Source organism: Tachypleus tridentatus, chromosome 12 (genome assembly GCF_004210375.1).
Source record: "Tachypleus tridentatus isolate NWPU-2018 chromosome 12, ASM421037v1, whole genome shotgun sequence".
NCBI classification, from domain to species: domain Eukaryota; kingdom Metazoa; phylum Arthropoda; class Merostomata; order Xiphosura; family Limulidae; genus Tachypleus; species Tachypleus tridentatus.
The window spans coordinates 13,049,661-13,076,068 of NC_134836.1; the positions used below are offsets into that span (position 1 = coordinate 13,049,661).

At 34.5% G+C, this 26,408-nt stretch overlaps 1 protein-coding gene across 12 annotated transcripts in view; it reads right to left on the bottom strand.

Moving 5' to 3' along the window:
- Positions 1 to 26,408, bottom strand: part of LOC143234840 (uncharacterized) — a 94,676-nt gene that overhangs the window by 11,842 nt on the left and 56,426 nt on the right. For 6 of the 12 annotated variants that reach the window (XR_013018819.1, XR_013018821.1, XR_013018820.1 and 3 more), the window contains one exon: positions 16,898 to 19,513. The exons of 4 other annotated variants lie outside the window; for them this stretch is intronic. Coding sequence is in view for 2 of the 8 variants with exons in the window: in XM_076472505.1 (XP_076328620.1) it covers positions 19,487 to 19,513 (27 nt within the window). In the remaining 6 variants the exon portion in view is untranslated. Of the gene's footprint in view, positions 1 to 16,897; positions 19,514 to 26,408 lie in introns of those variants that run through there. 2 more of the 12 variants (XR_013018826.1, XM_076472506.1) reach the window with 1 other exon arrangement.

Here is a 26,408-nt window from a genome sequence, read left to right on the forward strand (position 1 = left end):
GTGACTTTAGTTTAACATTTTCTGCTAGAACAAAGAGCAATAGTGGTTGATTTGTACTTGTACTTAATTATATAGCGAATATATTCGCTTAGATAAACTATTCTGTTATCTTATTGGATTTTCTGCGTTTGAACAAAGAGCACTAGTACAGCTGCCAATACTTCTATTAAATGAGCTTCCATACTTTCGCTTGGATCATTTATTGTTATATGTTGAATGGACATTCTGTGTTAAAACAAAAAGTACTGGAATATTTGTTGGTAGATGTGTTGGATGATGTTAGACATCTTCATTTGGACCAATAATTCTGGCTCTTTGACTGGGCGTTGTGAAGTATATACTAGAAACTGCTGATATGTAAAACGGCTGCTGTTTGATATCTTTTACTATTATCGGATCGATTGACATCAGCAATGTCATGCACTTGGATTTTTTCTTGAGGAAAAAAGAGTTTAGTTATTAATAACAACACTACTTCATGAAATTGAGACTTCACCTCAGCTAGATATGGGAGTGTACTTTGTTGTATTTGTTTTAGGTTTTGTATTATTTTGTTACTGATTTTTATTTAGAGGTGAGATCGGAGTACCTGAGATTTAAGTCAATCGCTCTACCTGTTTTTGCATATAATTACATTTTTAATACAATCACAGCTAACAAGCGTACTGGTAATATCACGTTTTAAACCCCAAACCCTCAGGTTGTATCTTAACCATCAGGCCATGGCTCGGGCCAGTGTTGATAAATGGCATTGTAATACTCGGTTTTCTATTGCTTGTCAGGTTATTTTGGATTATTTTGTAATCATGTGAAAGGTCTAGTGCACTTATTGATAAAGAAGTCATTTTATTTCTTCAACAAGTAATTTCTACAAGTCGATTTAGTTCTCGCTCATTGATGGGTCTAAATTTACAGTAGACACTAGCACTATAATATTACTTACATGCTACTTTCTTCCACATCTCTGCTACTTTTTCAAAATATGAATTTAATACTCACAAACTGAACTTACTGACTAACAAAAATCAGTCTCTGACTCAATAAACCATCGTTCATTACAGCAGATGCACAAACAAACTGTAAAAATTATTACTTCAAACTTACTAGCATTTATATACTCTTTATGTTGTTTCTTAAACTTATTACAAGAAAGTTCTAGTCATTAAGCCATATGCTTATCGCGAGACTTGACAACTCCCTCCGGCAAACAAAAATACAAATGTCTAATTTACAGGAAACATAGCTTGATTTGATTTGTTTTGAATTTCGCGCAAAGATACACGAAGGCTATCTGCGCTAGCCGTCCCTAATGTAGCAGTGTAAAAATAGACGGACATTTTCTCTTGGGCTATTCTTTTACCAACGAATTCTGGGATTGACCGTAACATTATAACGCCCTCACGATTGAAAGGGCGAGTATGTATGGTGTGATGGGGATTCAAACCCGCGACCCTTGAATTACGAGTCGAGTGCCGGGCCAGAAACATAACTACCAATAATGTCCGATTTATGCATTTGTAAAATATTTCTTCAACAATCCTATTAACAAAGAAAAAACATAGCACATTAAACTTAAATAGTTAAAAATAACGTAACTCCTAAAATTTAACAACTTTAATAAATACAAGTATAATGATTACAATAATTAAATAAATATGGAAACAAATTGCAACAAACACTTCGTTTAATACACCATAATTTTTTTTTCTTTACTTATTTACTGTTTCTAAATTATTCAGTTGTACAATCATTTTGGTGTTTTTCTTCTTCATGATTTACCGTTCAAAGAAATGGGATGATCTTTGGTCTTTATCATTAGCTCATTAGTTTCCATATTATATATGTGTCCTCTTCAGGTGCATAGTTGTGTGAATTCTGTTTTTGGTTGCTCTATCTTTACCAATATATTAATAGTAATCTCGATAAAAATCTTAGACTCTTTTACAGGTTGATTTACCTCTAGTAAAGTCGTCTTTGAAGCCAACTATTCTCTCGTCAAACAAATTCCAAGACTAACCGTCTTTTATGATTCTATAAACCACATAATTGATTCTTTAGATTACAGCGTAGAGTAAGTCTCAACATCTTCTTAACTTTGGAGATCATTGTTTTTCTTACGGCGTAAGTCATAATGTGAAATCCAGACTTATCGGCATTCACACTACAGTGACTTTTATTCTTATTACTTCCTGATTTGGATAAAGTAATGTGTGGTATTAGTTGCATACCTTCGTGCCACTGTATACTTTGTATGAAATTCAGACGCATGTTATTCCTCAGGGTGTGAGTACAGAGGGTACAATTGCACTTTTATCTCACTTCCATACATCATTGATGTTAGTGTGTTGTATATTACTTCTAGTTTCACGTATTGCTTTTTTATAACTTACGACTGGAAGACATTTATCATTTGTTTTCTCATATTCATCCATATAAATGACTATTTGATTTAACAGTGTGTAGTAGTATCTCTTCAACATGCTTTCAGTAGATGTTTGACGTTATCATTTTTATTCCAAGAATTTGCAACCAAGCTGATCCAAAGTTTTCTCCTTGACACAAATTTCTTTGCTCGAGTTTTACTTCTTGGTTAAGAACAGCTTTTCATCATTTGATGAAATAATTAATATCTGTCAACATGCATTTATTCCTACTATTCAGTTACAAAACCCATGTAGGTGGCGAGTCCTGTTTTGTGGCTTCTTTTCTTCAGGCTAACAGTTCAACGTCAGGAACACCTAGGACTCTCTGGTTTGGATAATTAACTCATGTATTGTTAACATTTGAAAAGAACAACTCTGCTATTACTGGTTTATTGCAAATAATCCAACGCCCTTCAGTGGCACAGCGGTACGTCTACGGATTTACAACGCTAAAAACCGGAGGAGGGCAGAACACAGATAGTCCAGTATGTAGCTTTGTGCTTAATTACAAACAAACAAGTAATCCAAACACTAACTATACCGACTCATATCTCTTCTATAAGAAGGAAAGAATAATCCTGAAAATGAAGCACAAAACTGAATGTTGTTATCTGAATTGTGAGTTAATGTTGAAATTTTCCGGCTCATAAAAACGATTTATCTTATATAGTTTGTAAATTAATTAATTTATTGAAGTTTTCCGAATATTGCTACTTCGTATATATAATGAAATTTTTATTAGAACGAATGAAAGAAAAATAAGAATTATCATTAGTAGTAGGTGTTACCAATTGCTGGCAGCAAATTTTCAAATGAACCAATATTTTTATTTGTGACTTTAAATATACAACGAGAAAGCTCAAGGAGAACTTATGCTAAGTTGCACGTTTTCGAACGTTCTTAGGATACCATACTTTACTTACCAATCGCACTGTAGCTAAAGCAATCGTAAACAATTTGTTCGCAGTTATTTAAACGTTTTTGTTGTTTATTCCTGTGTAAATACAATACCTATTACATCAAAACATTACAAGTTTTCCTTGTAACAAATGAGAATGCGCTAAGGAAAAAATAACAAAAAACACGTTTATTTGAAGGTACCGTATGCATAGCTTTTGGTTTTTCATCAACCTGTGCGTAAGGGAGTGTCTTGAGCCGACTAACTTATACTGAGCTGGGTGAAAAGGGCTTCAAGCTTAAAAGATACTTTTCCATACTCAGTTGGGATTTTCCCGGACCATTCTATCTCTCTTGTCGGAATTTAACTATAAAGGCCTGGGAAGATCAGGTTCATATTGACCTCTTTTATTCCACTGTTCGTTCATGCACAGCTTCTGTTAAATGTATTTATAAATGTTTCATGAGAGCCAGAGTAAACCGCACTTACTCCGGCAATGACCATGTATTATTTTCCGATACATTTCTGTAGAGATACTACACCCTTGTGCAAATTAATTGAAACAAGACGGAAAATTACGATTTTTCAATTTTTTTGCGTTTTATTTCTGAGAATCCAAAAATTACTCACAAATTAATACATGATATGATCGCCTTTATTTTTCAGAAAATCATTAATCGGCTTTGGCATCAAGTCCACGAGTTGACTGCAATCTTTACTAACTTTTGATTGCAGTACCACACCTCAATTATGGCCTCAATTAGCTTATCTTTCATAGTACAGTCTTTTCCCCGAAGTCTTTCTTTTCAAATCCCCAAAGATTTTCAATAGGATTTAAGTTCAGAAAGTTTCCAGGCCAGTCCAGCACCTTTATTCGCGTTGTAGTCATAAAATTATTCACAAGTTTCGATGTGTGGCACGAAGCCAGATCTTGCTAAAAAATGCCAGATCCATCTGAAAATCTCTTTTTCAATTCTGGAACAACTCTTCTCTGCAAAACTTCGATGTACTGTGGTCCTCGCATCATACCTTCTACGATATGTAAGCCTTCGACGCCATAGTAGCTGAAAAAGCCCCAAAACATCTTCTTCAAGGGATGTTTTACGACTTGATTGATGTGAGATTCTCAAAGTTTCTCACCTGGAGAACTGCGAACATGCAGACTTCTTTGATCCTGTACGAAGAAATGAGTCTCGTCACTGAATAACACCTTCCTCCATTGCTCTTGCGTCCTGGTCTTGTATTTCAGACCCCATTGATACCGTTTTTTCTTCATTGAGTTGGTAAGAAGTTGTTTTAGACTGGTCTCCTTGCCCTTCTAACGCAATTTCGAATGACGTAATATTGCTCAAAATTTCGTCATATATCCCAAAAATAGATCGACCGTACTGCAAAACACAGCTAATGACACCATCTGTGTGAAAAAATGACTATTAAAGGAAATCTGCGGATCCAGCGAGCCTACACAGGCCGCCATGCTGAAAATATTGTAAAATAACCATTTGTTTCAATTAATTTGCACAAGGGTGTACTTCTTACAAACATTTTCAAAAGTTATAGACTTAAACTAGAAATTACATAATACCCTACAATGACAATGTTTTTAATTAAGTCCATAACCATTGTGGGGTTCTATCTAGTAGTTTGTCTTTGTTTTTTTTAATTTTGCGTAAAGCTACGCGAGGGCTATCTGCACTAGCCGTCCCTAATTTAGCAGATTAGAGGAGGGTCAACTGGTCATCACCACCCACCATCAACTCTTGGGCTACTCTTTTTCCAATGAATAGTGGGATTGACCGTCACATTATAACGCTCCCACGGTTATTATATGTTATTCATATTTATAGTCAACCGCCTTCACTACCTGGCCATGCCGGGCCGTCTAGTAGTGTTTTTATTTCTTATATGTATATTCACTTGGGAGAGGTGCTTCGGACTATAATTATTATGTATGCAGTAACTGTCTAGTTCGCATAATAAGTCATTTTTTCTCCAATATTTCTCGAAATACTGTAGTGTGCTATGTAGGAGTCTATCTGTAACTGTTTCTGTGTTTGTTTGTTTGTTTGTTTGTTTATTTAATTTCACGCAAAGCTACACGAGGGCTATCTGCCCTAGCCATCCCTAATTTAGCAATGTAGGGCTAGAGGAAAGGCAGCTAGCTAGTCATCACCACCCACCTCCAACTTCTGAGCTTCATTTTTCCAACGAATAGTGGGATTGACTCACAGCTGAAGGGGCGAGCATGTCTAGTGGGACGTGGATCCAAACATGCGACCCTCACTCAGATTGAGAGTCAAGCGCCGTAACTACCTGACCATGTTGGGATCCCGGACCGCTTTGCTTTACTTGTAATTAACTTATGTCATAGTCATACAGAATCCGCCTGTTGTGATAAAACTAATTTTTACCGAGTGTATCCATATTCACTAATAATAAATTATTACTATACCCATAGTAAGAGGTCCTCTTATAAATTTACCCATGGCCAGTGCATCAGTTACCTTTCTGCGACAGAGACTGCTGAAAGTAAGAGAGTTTAATCTATCAGTCTTTAGCTAGCTATATTGTCAAATGACTTCGTGATAATTCTCTAAATTTAAACGTTACATTATATAAAGAAATAGGTTTATCTCGACGAGAAGCATGGATTGCATGCAAAAAACTTGGGTTCGCTTGTGAAAAGTTTCTAAAGTTGTCATTCACAGATATATCAAAGATAATAAATAATTATGTAATTATTTCTACAACCATATAAAAAGTGACTCATTTTAGTTTATTATATTTGTTTTTAGTTGAGAATGGTATACGATTTTAAACGCTTTGTTTCTCATTTATTACAACTTTGAACATAAGACAGTTAAACTGCAATATAAAATAATAAATTTCTAATAATACAGCTAATAAAATTTAGAAACAGATATTCATTATATTTAAAAAGACTGTTTATTATATTGAAATTTTCATAAAGACACCTGAGTTATCAGAACCCTTTGTGTCCCAGTAACTTTAGCCACACCACACAAAATTAACTACGTTTTTATACAGTAGCCTTTTTGAGAAATCAGATAATGAAATGTTGTGGTATTCTGATAATTTTGTTCAACACAAGAAATGCTTGTTATGCACTAAAAAGCATTATTGTTATTTATAGCGATTAAGAAAGTGTTAGTTATATCTTTTATGTACAGTTACGTCACTAGAATATGCAAAGTTATTACATGTATTTGTGTTAATGCATCACTTTCTCTGAGGTGAAAAGTACCCGTGTTTTGAAATGCACTGAGTTATTAAAATGTAGGTGAGGCTCCGAGCGATACTTGTCACCACAATGCTGTAACAAACCGTACTGGTTAAGTTTATATAGAGAACAAAATTAAAGCTTAATACCGTGGAAAAGCTTTGTAGTTACTTACTAGATACAATGAGTGTATTTAAAACTCAAGAACAGGTCAACTGGTCACCATATTACTTCAACAGTAGCATAATTTTTAACTCGTTTATCTAGGACTGGAAAGAAGACTTTAAACAATCTTCTTTTGCGTCACTAAATCAAAATGGTGAGTTTTGTCCAGTTTTACATAATAGACCGATAGATAAAAATTTACCCCTAGTATATACAACTAAGTAAAACAGGGATATATACCTTTAACGGGTTTAAATGATAGATCTACAGAAGGCTCCTTTCATTCCATTTGTAGACCAATGATAGATTAGTTTATAATAAACGCATGAACTAATTAGATTTTAGAACTGTTAGTGACTATTGTCTTTATTATTAAGTTTATGTTTGTTTTTGGAATTAAGCACAAAGCTACACCGGTGTGAGTTCTCAAACATACCGCTGTGCTATTAGTGGCTTATTATTAAGACCTAACGATTTAAATATACAGATCAGAACTAAAATAATTTAAAGAGCAGCTGAGAAGAGAGTTGATCCTGTGATAGAGCTCTAGATTTCGGGCTTGCGAGCCAGGTTTGAACCAATTTCATACCATAAAACATTCCTCACACTTTAAGGTGTGGATGCGTTGTAAGAGTGACAGTCAATCATTTTGCATTGATGGTACATAGTAGGGTGCTGCTTGTTAGCTGCCTTTCGTTTGTACACAAGTACAAAATCGAAATTATATTTGTTATAAAATAAAGCCACATTGGGCATTTGCTCTATCCACTGCGGAGCATATAACCTTCAATTTTAACGTTGTAAGTTCGTAAACTTACCGCTGGCACATGGGGAGGACAAAAATTAGGGATAACGGCAGATAGCCTTAATAGTTTTGTCATAAATACTGCTACAAGTAAAAAGTACTTTGTTGATTATTAAAGACAATTTAGTACAATAACTGACTAAAAATTCTTAATATGTTAAATTAACACACCAGAAATCTATTATTATAAGTGCATCGAAATACCAGATAGCACTTTTACCGTTGTCGTAATCACAATAATACCTAAAAAATTCGAATATAGAAAATTGAGGTTAGTCTTAAATCCATATAATCAGATAACATGCAAAAGTATCATTATAAATATAATGTTAATAAAAGCAATATTGAAGACACTTTACATTTTGCAACAGATGAGACTGAATTCAACTAACTATAGCGAAAAATGGAGTATGTTTGTACTTATGATAGAATATATATTTCAAATAATTTTAGTGTAATAAAATGTTAGATTCACCACAACCTACTACTCTACATATAAAATTTATAGTACTTTTATCTATTTTATTTTTAATAGAAATTAAATTAAATAAAATTTTAGTTGTAAGTTTAAGAATCAAGAGTTTGTATCACAATGGTGTTGTTTCCTTAGAAATTACCAAATTAGGTCACTTTAAGATATTATCTATCTGCTATGGTATTTACGAATAAACGGCTTTAACGCTAAGGAGATAATAAATATATACCACAAAAGCCTCTTGCAAACCTCGGTTCTCTTTCACAGGGTTTGTAGTTGCGAAGAATATACAGGTGCATCTGAAGATAAAAGTACTGAGAATAGTAGAATAAGGCATTTTGTATTCAGTTTCTATATTTTTTTTCTGCCTCCAAGAAGCGATTTGTTTGTTTGTTTTGGAATTTCGCACAAAGCTACTCGAGGGCTATCTGTGCTAGCCGTCCCTAATTTAGCAGTGTAAGACTAGAGGGAAGGCAGCTAGTCATCACCACCCACCGCCAACTCTTGAGCTACTCTTTTACCAACGAATAGTGGGATTGACCGTCACATTATACATCCAAGAAGCGATGTCATTTAATTTTCAAAACTCAATATATCAGCTGAAAAACAAACAGGTTACCAAGAGAAAATTACTATAATTATTTTGTATCACCACCTCAATATGCTAAAGGAAAAGTTTCTCCATGATATACCTCTGTATAAAGAGGGAAAATTAGAAAACACGAAGTGCCATCTCGTGCCTAGGATAGAGATTATTGCTTGTATAACCACGATTATCCATTGTAAGTTTCCAGAATACTTTAAAACGTGTTCTATAAATTTTACAACTTCTTACAATTTGGAAAGAAAATAAAAAAGATAGAATGGTATTTTTCATATATTATATATGTGTAAATTATATGGCTATTTAAAAGAAAACATACAACTTTCAGAAAGACGATTGTGCATTATTTAAACTTTTGGGATATTACCAGTAAATTACAGACAACGAATGATGGTGTCGGGTTATCCATTGTGCCTTAAGGTTTTGCATTATTTAAACTCTTGGAATGTTACTGGTAAATTACAGAAAATGTTACGTATTATAATTAATTTTGGACGAAACTCTAATTTATAACGTTACGTAGTTACGTTTTACGATTTTAAATAACCGGAAAGTTGAATTTAGAAGTTAATTAAATGTTAATATGTGTCACATTTATGACATTTGCCAACAAGCTGGACATACACAATTTCTTTCTTAACACAAATATAATTTAATATACAAACAACAATACAACTGGTATTAACGGTTATTACAAATATTGGTTATATATTCAAGTTTCTCGAACTTACAAACTATACTGAATCTTCTATATGGTCTAGAGCTGAATATTTTATCGATAGTTCAGGTTCACAACGAGCAAATTAATTCTGAGTTAATACATCGCCTGAGCTAACGTTGTCTTTTCTTGGTTGGCCTCACACCAATTAGGCCTGACATGGTCAAGTGAGCACGGCGCTCGCGGGTTCCAATTCCCATCACACAAAACATGCTCGCCCTTTCAGCTGTGGGGACGTTATAAAAGTGACGGTCAATTTCACTATTCGTTGGTAAAAGAGTAACTCAAGAGTTGGCGGTGGGTGACGATAACTAGCTACCTTCCGTCTAATTACACTGCTAAATTAGGGGCGACTAGCGCAGATAGCCCTCGTGTAGTTTTGTGCGAGATTAAAAACATACAAATAAACAACCACATCGGTTACAAGCTCACTTCTTACCAAGAAAAATATCTAATGTTCTCGTAAAAATAATAACGAACGAAGTAACTCACTGAAGTTGAATGGTTTGTATGTTCGAAACGTTCCTGGTCAAATTTTGTAGTTTTCCTATTAATAAGCATTAATCGCAATTGTAGCTCTTTCGTTAACCTGAAGGTGACCTAAGAAGGTCGAAACATTATTCTGTACTTTATTTTGAAGTGCTAATACCCATACCAGCTGTCCTGAGAACACAGGTCTGTTACTATGCTTATGTAGTGAAGAAGTGACTTTTAAAATATATCGCCAGGCTTCTTGTTTCGTCTGTTTTGTGCGCGTATACAATTTATAGCTTGTTAAATTTATATTAATTTTTATTTGGCTATTGTTTGTGAATAGCTCAGTGAGGCAGGCTAGTAGGTTGAGAGTGAAGTCGCCGGGATTGTCATGTGACTTATTGGTATGTTGGTGTGTTGGGTTTGTTGCCTTGGTGTGCTTTTTGTTATCTTGTCTGCATATGTGATGGGTTGTGAAGTTGTGTTATTTGGTGTGACAAAAAAGATGAAAGGAGAGGGTGTTGGGGAATGAGGATGTTTTATTGTGGCCCAGAAAGGGCTGGCCTGTGATGGTTGAGGAGTGTGTATGTGGGGTTGAATGTAAGTGTTCAGTTATAATTCAAAGAGTGCCAGGCACATTCAGTCAACCGCAACCAGCAAAATAAATCGAAAAGTGTAAACCAAATGCGTCTACTTATGGGCGGTGTTTCAGTTTAAAGACAGGAAACCGCTGACCTCAACAGACTACTAAAATAATAGCCAGTGGATACATTCAAAATAGGTCAGATTACTCCCAGGGGCAAGGTGACAACCTACATACTTTGTGACCAGGGACGTACACTACTCCATTGACACAGAAGAGAATGAGAAAATACTGACACTACAAGGAATCAAATTCACTAAAGTATAGAGAAGTATATGAGACATAACATTATCAGTGAAACATAACAAAATTAAATAATAATGATATCATGATGTGGTTCCAACGACACGCAGTTGAACAAATTAAAACACACGCATTGTGGTTACGCAATGTCACCATTGTCATAGATTTGGGTACGTCTCAATGGCTTTCCAGGCAGCCCCACGATATGCAAAATGTGGCGAGGACTACCATGTTAAACAATATATATATATATATATATATATATAAAAAAGAGTATCCTGAATCTAAATGCTGCAACTGTAGCGAAAAAACAAACAAAACAACATGACAAGGAATATCAGAACAATAAAACCATCAAATCATGAATATATTAAATAAAAAACCAACACAAAAACAAATACAGACACAAATACCACAATCAAAACGAAAAAAAAAAACACTACTGCTAACATCACATCTTAAAAAAAAACCCACCACCTGTGCTACAGTAATAAGAAACACAAAAAAAAACAGGTGAAAAAGGACGATTTGTTTGTTTTTGAATTTCGCACAAAGCTACTCAGGACTATCTGTGCTAGCCGTTCCTAATTTAGCAGTGTAAGACTAGAGGGAAGGCAGCTTGTCATCACCACCTACCGCCAACTCTTGGGCTACTCTTTTACCAACGAATAGTGGGATTGACCGTCACATTATAACGCCCCCACGGCTGAAAGGGCGAGCATGTTTGGCGCGACGGGGATGCAAACCCGCGATCCTCAGATTACGAGTCGAACGCCTTAACACGCTTGGCCATGCCGGGCCTATTCTTTTCTCGTTCGGTGCACTCTACCCGCTCCCACGGCGAGGAAAAAGGACGAATACACACACAAACCAGAAGCAGGAAATCCCACAAATATAGAAACGCTAAAAAATAAGCACACGACCCAACGAAGAGAAAACTGAAAACACAGTAATGGAAGTTCTAACGAACGTAATTACAAAATTCATGGCAGAATACTTAAAACCAAATAAAACAAGCAATAGTATAGAAATACTAATAAAATAATGATAAAAAAATATAAACACATCTCCCACTCATGATTTCACCAGTTATCATCTTACTCACAAAATAAATTAATGGTAGCACACGTCATTATTCAGCGAGTAATTACTTCCAGAAAACACGAGACTGAAGTTTTAACCAAAAGCAATAAACCAAACATATTTGTAATTAGTGAAACCTGTCAGTATGTCACATATAGAGTTAAAATAAAAGGCTACTCAATTATTAGAAAATATCAATAAAATAATAATGACCTAAACAGAGGTATACACTTGTTATATAAATCTGAAATGATTGTAAAGGAAGTACTATAAACTTCCTCAAATGAATGTATTATTACAGATGTGCAAACCGAAAATACAACCAATGTAACGCTAGCAGCTATAAAAAGTTAGACAAACCTTCTAAGTTATATAAATAATCATAACCCAAATAACTATTGTAACCGGTGACCTTAACATTAAGAATTTTATTTTTAACTGTAAATCAACAAATGTTAACGGCAGGATACTATTTAAGTATTATTAGATAGAGTATTACTCGACACATACTTCAGCACCAGCGATATACTGGACCGTGTTCGTTTCATATGAGTAGATAATCTGTAAATTTCAAGTAGGAAAAGATATTGACAGCGATCACTTACATGTCTGGTGTGTCTTCAATCTCCACCCACCCCATTAATCAATCAATAGAAAACGAACATTTCAACAACAAGAAAGTAAACTGGACTGAACAGCAAAGAATCCTAGACAAAAAAAAAATCCGAATAGTTAAATGTCACGGACGCATCCGAACTAGGTCTTTTGTCATACAATCAGTGAACGACTGAAAATTAGCTACAGACTTTCACATTACCTCGAAATAACTTCAAAATTACCAGAAATTCAAAATGGATTTAGAAAATTTAGACAAATTATGGACCACCTAGTGAGATTAACTTAAACAATTATCGACAGTTTCAATGAAAACAAATGCTTTCTTGATATCGAGAAAGCTTTCGACACAGTGTGGAATAATGGTTTAAGATTCTGCATGACAGAAATAGAACTATCCCAGGGATTATAGCTTCTTGGAAGACAGAAGTTGTAAAATAGTTTCAGAAGAGGAAACTTCTCTGAGTCATTTACTTTAGAGGGTGGTGCCCTTCATGGAGGGGCATACATCATGTATGTGAGAAATATACCCTTAAAAGACCCAAACTTTGGGTATGCATCACAATTCGCTGACGATGTTGTGATATGGAAAAGTGCCCCAATCCATCTCATAGCAGCAACAAATAACATAGAAGAATACTGTTAGAAACATCGCATAAAAATAAACTTTCCAAAACCAATTATTCACATTCACAACTTCGACAAAAATCCTAGGTTTAACCTTTTACACGAAAATTAACGTTGGTAAAATATGCAAATAATATATAAACAAAAATTTGGAAACGCACAAATTACACAAGAAATATGACCGACAAAAATCAAGGAATCTCACCAGACAATATAGTAAAAATATACAAAACATCGAATATGCATCCTCAGCATGGTTAAACATAGTAACCAAACACACAAATAAATTACAATCAGTACAAAACTCAATAATAATTACAACATACAAAGTTCCTCGGAGCATATCGCCAAAATGTTTGTTTGTTTTGGAATTTCGCACAAAGCTACTCGAGGGCTATCTGTGCTAGCCGTCCCTAATTTAGCAGTGTAAGACTAGAGGGAAGGCAGCTAGTCATCATCACCCACCGCCAACTCTTGGGCTACTCTTTTACCAACGAAAAGTGGGATTGACGGTCACATTATAACGTCCCCACGGCTGAAAGGGCGAGCATGTTTGGCGCGACGCGGACCCGCGGATTATGAGTCGCGCGCCTTACGCGCTTGGCCATGCCGGGCCATCGCCAAAATATACACACAAATATACAAACCATAACCGGATAGACTCTTGCATATTTCTCTAAATTACTTTGAGAAAACTGGCAAAAAAAAACACACAAATGATCTACTATGTGAAATTTATCGTTAATACATATTTGATAGAAAGAGGCCAAAGTAACTCTCTTTCCTGTTAATGTACATTTTAGAAATATACATTTAATAAGGCCACCTATCACTAGACTATAAAACTCGTACACGTTTTGGACTAATATAACATTTAGAAAAGGGTTTTTATATACATGATGCTTTTGTGTTAGTCGAGAACCAATTAAATGTGTCGTCTGTATATAGCGATCGAATCGTTCGCTTAAGTGTACGACTTCACCATACCGAACATTAGCGATTTTAAACACAAGAATGTTCATGCTGATACCTATATGGACATTTGCCCTGGAAGGGTTCAGAGCGAGTTCGATTTGCTCCAACCCTCATGTTGTGTCATTATAAACATTCACCAGTGAGTAAAACCACAATTCGGACAGAAGGAAGAAGTCCAGGTGAAACTTACCTTCCCTGGTCTTGAAAGAAATAAAATAATTGTATTTGCATATTACTGTCACAATTAGCGACGGGCATAGAGGGATGGCTAGGTGGGCTCAATCCCGTCTTTCTGCTCTTATACTTCAAAAGAGCTCTTTTTTGAAGTCAAAAACTGTCTTTAACTGTTAAAAGATACGTTAGATTCCACACCTTACTTGCCGTGAGTTATTACTTTATAAGAAAAAATAATCAGAGTTAAAATGAATGGCACACAGGCTTCACAGTAATAAAATAATTATGATGTGTTATTAAGTGTTAAACTACAATAATTCACTGTTTAGGTTTATATTTTAAAGTGTTTACAAGGCCGATTAGATATGGATAATACAGGATCTGTTTGCCTTTTACGTTACGCGCACCACAGACAACCTAACACCCCTCCCCCTAGTCTTGTCTAACGATTATTAAAATGTGGACTTTTTTTGTGGGTTCTGCACGCTACTGATTTCTATATGTTACAGTCCTTGGAAGTTGGACAGATGTCAGTAGGAATACTATTGTCAACCCTTCCTTCCTGATGGGTCTGTTTACTGTTGAGTGCAATGGGTTATTTGTATTATGCCAACCCCAAGTATGGAAATTAAATATTTAGCAGCTTTACCACTGATCCACTTGGGAGAGGAGGGAAGGGGGGAGTGACAGTACTTTTATTGAAGATCAACTAATTGTAGACTCTAATGCCTTCGATTTGTTCTAGACTAATTGAGCATATCGTTATATACAAGATTCTATAATGCTTGTCCTTTCAGTGCATTTCCTCTACCCACTAGTAGAAAAGATTACTGTCCACCTTTACGTCATTGTTGTACGCTGGTGACGCTACAGTGTAATGGCCCAGAACAAGAAGTAACTAACATGCAAAGAAGTTAGTCAAATCCATTGACCAACGTTAAATTGTTGAAACTACAGGTACATGTAAACTTTTGTTGAAATGTTCACTAAATAACGAAAATAATAAATTCTAAGTATGAGCTTGCATACCCAGAGCTTTGCCTGAATATATTTTTATAACCTTAAAGAACAGTATCGGAAGTAATTATGGAAACGGCAAAGAAAATTATAAATGTCTAAAACTATGTAAATGCTGCCCCTTTACTGTGTGGAAACGAACACCAAGAGTAGTCATGTATTGATATCTTAAAATACGATTGTTTCTCATCCAAAAAATCAGAATGTGTTACACCAATACAAAGACAATACACATATAAGCAACCACACTATTCCCTGTAGTAGAAGTACAGATACTGTATTTAGTTATAGCTTCCAAGATTTAAATACTGCATAAACATAAAAATGTAAAAATAAAAGATTTGTTTGGTCAAGGTTACTTCATGCAAAAGAATTGCAGCAAGTGTGAAGTTAATAACAGAAATTGTCAAAGTGAGTAAAGTATCTCAGGATACGTTCTTTATGAAATAAAGATCTTTGATTGCAGATCTTGATAATGACACAAAACGTGAATTTTTCGTTAAGACAGTATGATAAACATAACCACAAATATAGCTGCTCAAAAACTGCTGCAGAGAAGAGATAGTAAAACTAAAAGGTTAAAATAAGCATTAAACCAGAGATGGAGGAATGAGGAACAGTAAAGGCAAGTACTCTTTAAAGATGAATCCAAGTTCAAATTGTTATACAACAAACAAAAAGACAGTTTTTCCATCATTGGAAAGGAAGACATCACAGTCAATGGACAAGAGCTAAAATAGAGCATGGCTGAAGATCATTACAAATTTGGGGTTATATTTCACACAAGAGTATTGATGATCAACACAAAAGCGATGGTACATTGAATGCTAACAGGTTCAACTCAAGTTACAGTATAATTCCAATCTTGGTGTATATCTGAAGATACAATACAATTTTAAACCCTAAAGTATAGTTGAAGATACAATATAATTTTAAACCCTAAAGTATAGTTGAAGATACAATATAATTTTAAACCTTAAAGCATAGTTGAAGTTACAGCATATTTCTAATTCTATGACGTATTTCTGAATACACAGTAATTTCCTTTTGACTGAACTTATTTTACTTCTTTTCAAACTACAAAGCAATAAAAGTTTTAAAATACCTCTTTGTACTACATGTTGTACTATTAAAGTGCAAAGAGCTTTGAAACATAAAAGTGTCATTTTTTTTTCTCCACATGCCAGAACTAAACAACCAAGTGTTAACTGGGCCTTTGATATTATACCAAATAATTGAGTGGGGCTTTATGTGCAAAAGCAGATTGAAAAACCCTAATCTATACTGTATTTTGAGTAGGTTGAGATGGATCCTTTTTATATGTGATTTTAGTACAGTGCTGTTCATTTTGAACTTTCAAAATATTTTTTTCATGCATTTACTACTAACTGGGTAACAGCATTAAAAGTAATGTTAAAATACGAAATGTATTACAGTAGATGAGCATGTTGATAAAGAACATTTCCCACATTAAATATTACAACATTGTTATCATATCATTTTAATTTAATCAAAATGTTAAAAAAAAGGATAAAAATTGATTTCGAAATTACTCCAGCAAGAAATTTATTTGTTCCAAACAAAGGCAAATAGGATTTAAATATAAAATACTGTTTCATGCTTTTGTTTCTTTTTATCAAAATAAGTACTTTATCCAATTAAAAATATCATGCAGTTTTATGATATATATATTTCCACTGAAATAGATTCCTACAACTTAAAGTATGAGATACTTTATTTTCATGGAAATGTTGGGCTTAAATACATTCATATTAAAAGAAACATTTAAAAAGAAAACACTCAAATTTAACTCCATTTCTCAACTCCAACTGCTAGTTTTGTGAATTACGTATATGAATAAAACAGGTTCCTTCAGTTACGTTCCTTTATATCCTTTCATATCAAACAGAAAAAAATAGAAAACATTAAGATAACAATATTGTATCCTTTTTATATAAATATTTTATCCAAAAACATACCATTCTTCTACCACATAGGTTTAAAGAACATAAGAGGATGCATAATGTTCCTTTAACCACTAATGAAAGCATTATTTTTAAATCATGTTCACAGATATATGGATTCATCTTAGTATACAAAATTATGTTTTAAAAATAACTTTTATTCTTGATAAGTTACTTGAAATCTGGTTTACACAATTACCCTTTTACACTTCCATTGTACACTAGAATGAATTTATTTATCAAAAAAAGACTAAATGAATATACATGCTAAAAAATAGCAACGTGTCTTACACAAACTTACAAAACCTAATTAATAATGGCTCGAACATGTGTACACATACACATTATTGAAGAAGCTATCTTAAACGACTTTTATCAGTAATTATTCTTTATTTTACTAAAAAAAATATGAAATATATTTCACAGCAGTAAAATTACCTTGCTCATAATATTATATGATATTAAACTATTAATTAATACTTAAAGATCTTCAAACATGAGCACCTTGTTATGTTAAAGATAATATTCTCCTTATCTAAATATATATTTCATATAAATATCTCACTACAGAATAGATGGCACTGCTTAACATCACTGCTGAAACGATTTTCCATATGCATTAACCCTTTAAACAAAATTATCACTTCTACACGTGTACTGTGGCAGTCTATAATACAATGAGCTTTAGGTTATAGCCCTCCACCTACAGGTGGGCACCCACATGATCCATGTATCTCTTGAGCACATCATATATCCCAAAAGCTCATTCTTGTTGATGCAAAAGAAACACTGTAAGTGGAGCAGAAGGGTGGGTGATTCTGTGTATAGGTGAACATCTATTTGAAATACCTTTTTAGATTAAAAAAATGCTAATTTCAGAAATGCTACTCACTTCTCTTCAAAACAAGAAGCTAAAATTCCACATTTTAAACATAATAAATGGACCAGTTTAGTTAAATTAATTTAAAAGATGAACTCCTTTCTGAGAATACAGCAACAGAAAGGAAAAACTCATGAAGTATGTCACCTATTAGGCCTAGGGTAAGGTTCTCAGTAGAATACATCTCAAGTAGGGAATACACTTTGTCCAATACAAGTGGTAGTATACACAGCTACATTAAAAATACTTATTTCATGATATTAAACTGTTTCATAAGTGGATGATGTATTACAGATGGTCAGTTAAATATGGGTGTGTAGTGTGGCTAAAGCAAAACTCGGGCCTTATACCATAGGAGAAATCCTTACTTAAAGTACTTACCAAAATATGCAGGATGCAAGAAGGAATTATCTCAGACCTGCAACTCAAATAAAATGCAAGACAAATCCAGCTGGCACAATCATATGGAATTGTATAGTTTGTAGTACAGGCCATCTCTACACCTTTCAGGTAAAGATCCCAACATTCTACACTTATAGAAAATGGGAGAAATTTGCATAAGGAGAACATGAGATTCTTAGGCAAATAAAAAAGAATTGCAACATTTTGCAAAAAACTGCTTGAATTACTACAAACAGGAAAAGTAGATTCTAACTAGGTGTGAAGGAAGGAACCACCCCAGATGTTATATATATATATATATTTTTTAAGAAGCAAGTATGATTTGGAATGCAAATATATAAGCTGCTGAAGCAGTCTTATAGAAAACCCATCACAATAATGGACATTGAGTAAGAGCAGTTAGGCATAACATTGTTTAATATCCCCTACTTGAAGCAGATTTCAGGAAAGAGAAAGTATTATCTGTAAAATAAAATAACAATGGTCACATCGTAGGTTATACTGTCTCTAGTAGGTTATATATATATATGTATGTATGTATGTTTGTTTTCCTACTTTAAGTTTATGGTGATTGCATTTTTTATATGGAATCTGCAAAAAAACAAAACAAATTAACAACTTACCTTTCAGAACTTTCAGGAAGATTGTAAAATGGCAACTGGAAGACAAAAACCAAGACACTGAAGAAATTGCAGTATGGTGTAAGAAGTATGGCATATTGTTGGGGATTGTCTACATCCCCACCAGCAATATCATGGCCAGGTAACGTCGAATGCCAAAATCAAGAAAAGCAATGATGAACTTTATGAAAGGTGTTTCCCAAGCTGACACCAGGAGTTGCTAAAAATCTATAACACTGGATATGCAGATAAAACTGTGAATTCTCCAGGTGAGTACCTTAAGAACTCAGCAGAAACCACAGATGTGATCCCTGAATGACAAAAACATAAAAAGTTCTTTAGTGAGTCTATAGGATCAAAGTTGAAGGATGGTTCCAAAAACAGCCAATTACTAAAACCCATGATGGCTGGCTTCTCTTGAGAAGAATATCAGGATGTATTCACTGGATGAGAAACTCTCCCAAAATCTGCATAAAGAAAAGTATCAAATGGAATCCTCTGAGATAAAACTGGGGAAGTCTAACACCATAAAGCAAGGTATCTTTAGAAAAGCAAATTACAGAAATAATGAAAACAAGCTGTGCAACACCAGAACAAAACAAAGCAACATCTGAAACAGGTTTGTGTAATCTTAAACTAATAAAATATTTAGGGTAGTGATGCAGAGATTCAGAAGAAAATGGTAACAAGTACAAGTAAAATGCATAATAACTTTACAGCAGTGATATAAGGTGTTAGTTATCTGTTCTGTGAAGAAATGAATAGCATTTCTGAAAATGCTGCATTAGTGATTGGCTCTATTTATAAAAAAGCATATTTGATCAAACTGTAGAAAGAAGCACTGTGATATTCTTTAGCCTTAAAAAGTGAAGTTTTATATTTATTCATTTACAACAGTTGTTAGGAGACAATCAGTCAATTTTTCATGTTAGATGTTCTTAAACTGCATTTAAAATGTTAGTGGGTGTATGATAAACACTTATTTTTTGTAAAATGATATTTTATATAAGAAAATAAAGCATTTTTCCCAGATAGTTCTATTCCAACTTAAAAATCTAACCAAAAATACAACCTGATCTAGCAATATCAAATAACATAGTACAATGACATAGTACCCTTAACTAGATATTAAATGTCTGACAGGATAAATTAAATTAAAATGTATCCAAGAAAGTTTACAGTTCATTCAGGCTAACATCAACAGTCCAAGTTTTATTGTCAATGATGACTTATGTCTACCAGAGGATGACTTACACATTTTATTTCTTTTGGTGATCCAAAACAAATTAGGTATTTAGAATCCAGACTAAGAAAAAAAAATTCCGAATAATGGAAAAAAACAAACAAACCAGAAATTTAAAAGTTTAAACAATTTATTTCTACTAAGTTCTTTTTGTATTTTTTCATGGTATACAAGTTAAATTCTTTATACTATATACTGCAGAAAAAACAGGAATCATCAACAATTACCCTATGTTGAATTATGTGCAAGGCTACTTAAGTGCTATCTATGCTAGCCATCCGTAATTTTGAAGTGACAAACTAGTGGAAAGGCAACTAGTCAACGTCATAATCCTGCAAATCTTGAACTACTCCAATCAAATAATGCACCCACAAACCAAATGTGTAGCAGCTAACATTTTCCAACATAAAAATGTATTTCATTTGATACCTTCTTTCACATATTAGCTTTTCCCAATTTTTACTGCCATGTGTATGCATACTTTTCCATTTACTTCTAGCCTTGAGGCTTTCACCTAAACTCATGTTTCCACGTTGTATTAATGCACTATAGTGTGCAAGTGAGCAATAGGAGTGCAACACACCATCATAGTGCAGCTGACTTCCTCTATACTGATTGTGTAATCATCATTTTGAGATTAGGCAAGAAAAGATGCACCAGCAGATGAAATGTGAATGGACATGAATATCTATCAGAAATATATTTCCAGTGTTTGGAAAATGTTAATTTCCAATATGATACCTTACCTCTATTCACACATTAGCCAGAATTCTACTTTGAAGTGGTGAAGGGATCTGTGCAAAAGTTACCTAGACGAGCCCTTTCAGGAGCCTGAAGAGAACCCAAGGAGTGTGACACTTTATACTATGAAAGTATAACAGCACACCTGTGGAAGACCATAACACTTTTGCACTGGGGTATATGTTTTGCTCATACTGAAAATATATGTCACCAAGTTGAGCAAGTCCAGACACACAGAATGAAAATTGATATGCTTTATGGTATAATGTGTCACACCAGACAGCATCAAGTATTTTTCATATGATCTACAGTTTGAGAGTACAAACCATCTTCACTTCCAGACCAGGAAGTTGAGGGTAAAAGGAATCTGTTCTGTTGTCCTTGGTAGTGTTCATGTGCAATGACCTTGTACAGATTCAACAGCAAGCTACCTGTGAACCTGATGTCTGGGCAATGGTAAGATGGGGCAAGCAAATGAGGTGGATCAACTCTAGTCCAAAACCAGAAGGGATTGGATTTTTTTTTCCTCTAGTCTGCAGTATGAAGAGAGTCCTTACCAGCCATGAGAGTTAGGACCTATGTTGGTCCAACACCAGAACACCCAAGAACTGACATACAGACAAAGGATGAATGGGGGAAAGCTACTTGGAAAGGTAAAATGTATTTGATGGATTTTCTACACTGACAAATCAGGCTGCATTGGTAATTTGTCTGTTATACAATAAAAAGAAGGTTCCCATCAACACATTACTACTACCCTACTGTTCAGCGAGTGTAACTGGTCATACTTGCAAGGAAGCCTCCATGGTCCCTCTCCCAGCAGCGAGAAACTGGTGAGTGGTATGGATTCCTATACTCTACAAGAAGGAGGGGGAAAAGTACTATGAGGATTCTGGAGGAATCCAACACCTTAAAACTGTTCAGTGGGTGAATACAAACCCCCTTTTTTTAAAGCATATCAGTCCAGGTTTATTCAACTAGGACTGGAGGGATGGGCAGTTATCCTGACACTGCTCTACTCATGAGAAGGTATGGTCTGGATTGGTCCTTTTTTAGTATATAAAATAGTATGAGGAAACCTCTAGCATCTCATCAGTGAGCATTTCAGACCCAAATGGCTGCATGGTGCAAATTTAAACCTAAGTATGCCTTGACTGGTATTGCATGCTATTCAGTGGGATTTTGAGATACAGAATAGAACCCCTGTAAAGGTAGGACAGAAAAAGCACTTATCCAGTCAGAGCTGGTATGGGATATGGCAATGGGAGTTAAACAATATTCCAGTGATAAAGAGATGGCCAAAAGATGAAGATAATGCATGATAAAAGTATGCAGAACAGTCCACATGCCAGCCTATATGATCTCTCCCAACAGACAATGGAAATGAATAGCTGGGGAGAGAGAAAATTGCCAGGTTTGTGAAAGGAGACCTCTAAAGGTTGACAAGACTTCATGTTCAAAGATGCACATGTTAAATGGATGAGTGCTGAAGCTAGCCCATGAGTTCAATGGGAAAAAAATCTTGGGCAGAAGAAGAGATCCAAGGGATAAAGAGAAAGGAGTGAGAACTTTGAAAATGGACAGTACAGGCCAAACAACAGTGAACCACATGGATGGGACAGAAGAAGACAGAGGTGAATATACTCTCCCCTCATGGACCACAGATATTTTAGGGATAAATGCATGATCAGAACAAAACATAATATAACAATGATGGAAAAGAACAAAAGCATCAATGGTATATGCATCAACTCACCTACAGCTACAGGCATAAAGTAGAAAGAAATTGATTTTAAATAAAAGATGGTAAAATGAACAAGGATCCAAAGGTTCAAAGTGAGGAAAGGGTAATGGCATGGCAGACAATAAACAGGTTCCAATTACGAAAAACAGTAGAATGTGAAGAACAAAAAAGGTAAAAAGAATGAAAGAGGGCAGAAAAGATAGATGAGAAGATATGACAAGAATGAGAAAAATTGGAAAGTATTCAATAGTGCTGCTCTGTAGCCAACAATGGTTGAAAGCAATATCCCAGATGAACAGCCAATGAAAAAATATAGAAAAATGGGGGACAAAAGGATGGGAAGGGGAGATGCCATGACCCAGAGAACAACTATGGAATATGCACCATTTTTGTTGATAGACACAGAGGAATGGTTGAAATGAAACAAGAAGTAAGGATGCCTACGTGTATGGAGACAAACCCCATCTGTGAAGAAGTGCTGATACTTGATGAAGAGAAACCCACTTGAAGCAAAAATGTATCTCAGAACAGCTGGTATGGGTATCAACACTTTTATTGATAAGGAAAGAACAACGTTTCAACATTTCTAGGGTCATCTTCAGGCTAGGAAAGAGATAATTTTGCATGTGACTGTTGCTAGACACATCTTAGAGACAAGAGTATAAACGGGTACTGGATCATACGGAGCTTTGCAGTTGGATGTTAGAATATTAAATAATATAGGTATAAAGATGTTCCTTTATACTGGTTTAATTTTTGTTTTAATTGCTGTATAAGTAGGGCTTCTTTGATTTTGCATTTGTTTATATTTGTTTCCCTACTTAGTATCTGGGTGTTTTCTATGGTTGTGTTGTGTTTATTTGATTTGCAGTGTTCAAAAACATGTGAAAGTGTGTTTTTTTTTCTTTGAATCTAATTTCAATTTTTCTGCTTGTTTCTACAATATAGAAGTCATGGCAGTTGTTGCATTGTATTTTATAAATAATGTTGGTGATGTGTTTGTCATCGTAGTTTTGTACCTGGCTTTTGAATAAATTTGGTATTTACTGGAATGTTGTGTTTTGTTACAACTTTTTTCCAGATGTTGGTTATTTTTTGCTGATGTCGGAACATGTGGTATGCAGTAGAATAAGGTTTTGTAGTTTGTTGTATCTTTGGACTTGTTGTTTGTTTGTTGTTGGTCTAGGTGTGTGCATATTTTATCCATGTTTTTTTGAGAAAATTTGTTGATATTGATGAAGTGTTGTTTTATTTTATTGATTTCATTGTTAATTTTATCAGGGGAGCATAGTTTTGTGGCTGTGTTTATATGGTTTCTTAATATGTTGAGTTTTTGTTTTGTTTCATGTGCTGAGTCCCAGGGAATGTGTAATCCAGTATGGGTGATTTTTCTGTGGACTTCTGTTTTGAATTGTGTATCAGTTTTAGTTATCTTGAGGTTAAGAAATGCTATTTGATTAGTTTTTTCCTGTTCACTGGTGAGCATATTGCTGGGGTGTATCAAGTTAACGTGACTGAAACACTAAGCGTGTGTTTCACACTTCACATCTGTAGATGTGAATCCAACAATTGTATCATAAACATACCAGTACCAGTATAGTGGTGGGTGTAAGACTGAATTGATCACTTTAGATTCAATGTGTCATAAAAATATTCGCTAGAACTGGTGACATGGGATTTCCCATACTTAGGCCATTTATTTGCAGGTAGTTTCGGTTATTGAGCATAAAGTTAGTTTTGGTGGTAGTGAATTTTATACAAGTTGCTAACTGGTTGCTGAGGATCTGTATCAATGGGTTGGTGTCTTGGATATAAATTCACAGAAAAATCACCCATACTGGATTACACATTCCCTGTGACTCAGCACATGAAACAAAACAAAAACTACAAAACCTTATACTGCTGCATATCATATGTTCCTGACATCAGCGAAAAAATAACACATTTGGAAAAAACTTATAACAAAATATAACATTCCAGGATATACCAAATTTATTCAAAAAACCAGGTCCCAAACTAATGTCCATGCTGAGTAAAACTACAGTGACAAACATAATACCAACATAATTTATAAAATACAATGCAACAACTGGCATGACTTCTATACTGCAGAAAGAAGTAGAAAAATGGAAACTAGATTCAAAAAACACAAAAGAACACCTTCACACATATTTGAACATTCTAAATCAAAAACACACAACATAACCATAGAAAACACACAGTTACTAAGTAGGGAAACAAATGTAAACTAATACAAAATCAAAGAAGCCCTATTTATACAGAAACTAAAACCAAAATTAAATTAATATAAAGGAAAACCTTTATACCCATGCTAATTAATAACCTGACATCCAACTGCAATGCCCCGTATGATCCAGTACCATTTATACTCTTGCTCCTAAGACGTGTCCGGCAATGGTCACTTGCACACTTTCTCTCTCTAGCCTGAAGATGACCCTAGAAATGTTGAAATGTTGTTCTTTCTTTATCAATAAAAGTGTTAATACCCATACCAGCTGTTCTGAGATACAAGTGCTGATACTGTCCCATGTGAGAAGCAGAAACAAGACTGAAGGAGTAGGGATCATGACAGAAGTTGAGAAAGAGAAGGGGGAGGACAAAAGAAGGTTCAATAATACAGAGTTATCCAGAGGAGTAAACATGAAGTTTCTGGAATGATTGGAAGTGCATGTGGGAGGAAACAAATAGGAGAACAGGCATATAGAAAAACACTTGTCCAGTCCTCAATGGATGGACCCATGGGTAGCACTGAGGGACAAGGAACAGGAAGCCTTAGAAGGGGAAAGTGTTTTGTCAAAGTGAGTGGTAAAAGCAACTAGAAGAGTACTGCTCAAATGAGAGCACAGCTACAATAACACAAGAGGATCAAAGAACCAGTCTATAGGTTGTATTTTGTCAAGTCTCAAGAGATAATCTGTGATAAAATGCAGGGCATCTGGAATGTGACAAGCAACGAGACATATGTGTAAAGAATGGGACCAGAAAAACAGGTTAAAAGTATGGAAACAGAGGGAGACCAGGACTAGGAAGTAAAAAAAAACATAAAAGAAAGAAGCAAGGAATGAATTAACAAAATGAAGGAAAGAAACATATCTGAGAACTCCAGTCCTGAAACAATGAAAAAGGTTTAGGTAGATTCAAGACAGAATACATGTGAGATTATGAAAAAAGTTATGGGGAAAAACTTGCAAAATTCAGTCACAAATGGGAAATACAGGTGGCAGTAAGTCAACTACAAATGAAGGTTCAGGCCAAATGTAATCATCCACCATTTTGTCCATTTCCTAATGTGTGTACAGCCAGACTGTTAATATAATTTTCTCTTTACACTAAATCAGTTTATTGAAAATCACAGATTTAAAAAATACCCTCTATCACTGTAATTACTGTAAACATTCATAACATTGAATCATATTTTATAACTATATCCATGGAACTTTAAATAGTTTTAGGTTACTTTGAAGTATCAATTTATGACAAATACCTTCTCGTAAGTGATAAGATAGCATAAAATAACTAAGCAGCTGAAATATATGCAAATATGTAATCCATCTTAAATCATTCCAACACATAATAAAACTTGGCCACATAAATTTTTATAAACCTCTTAGTA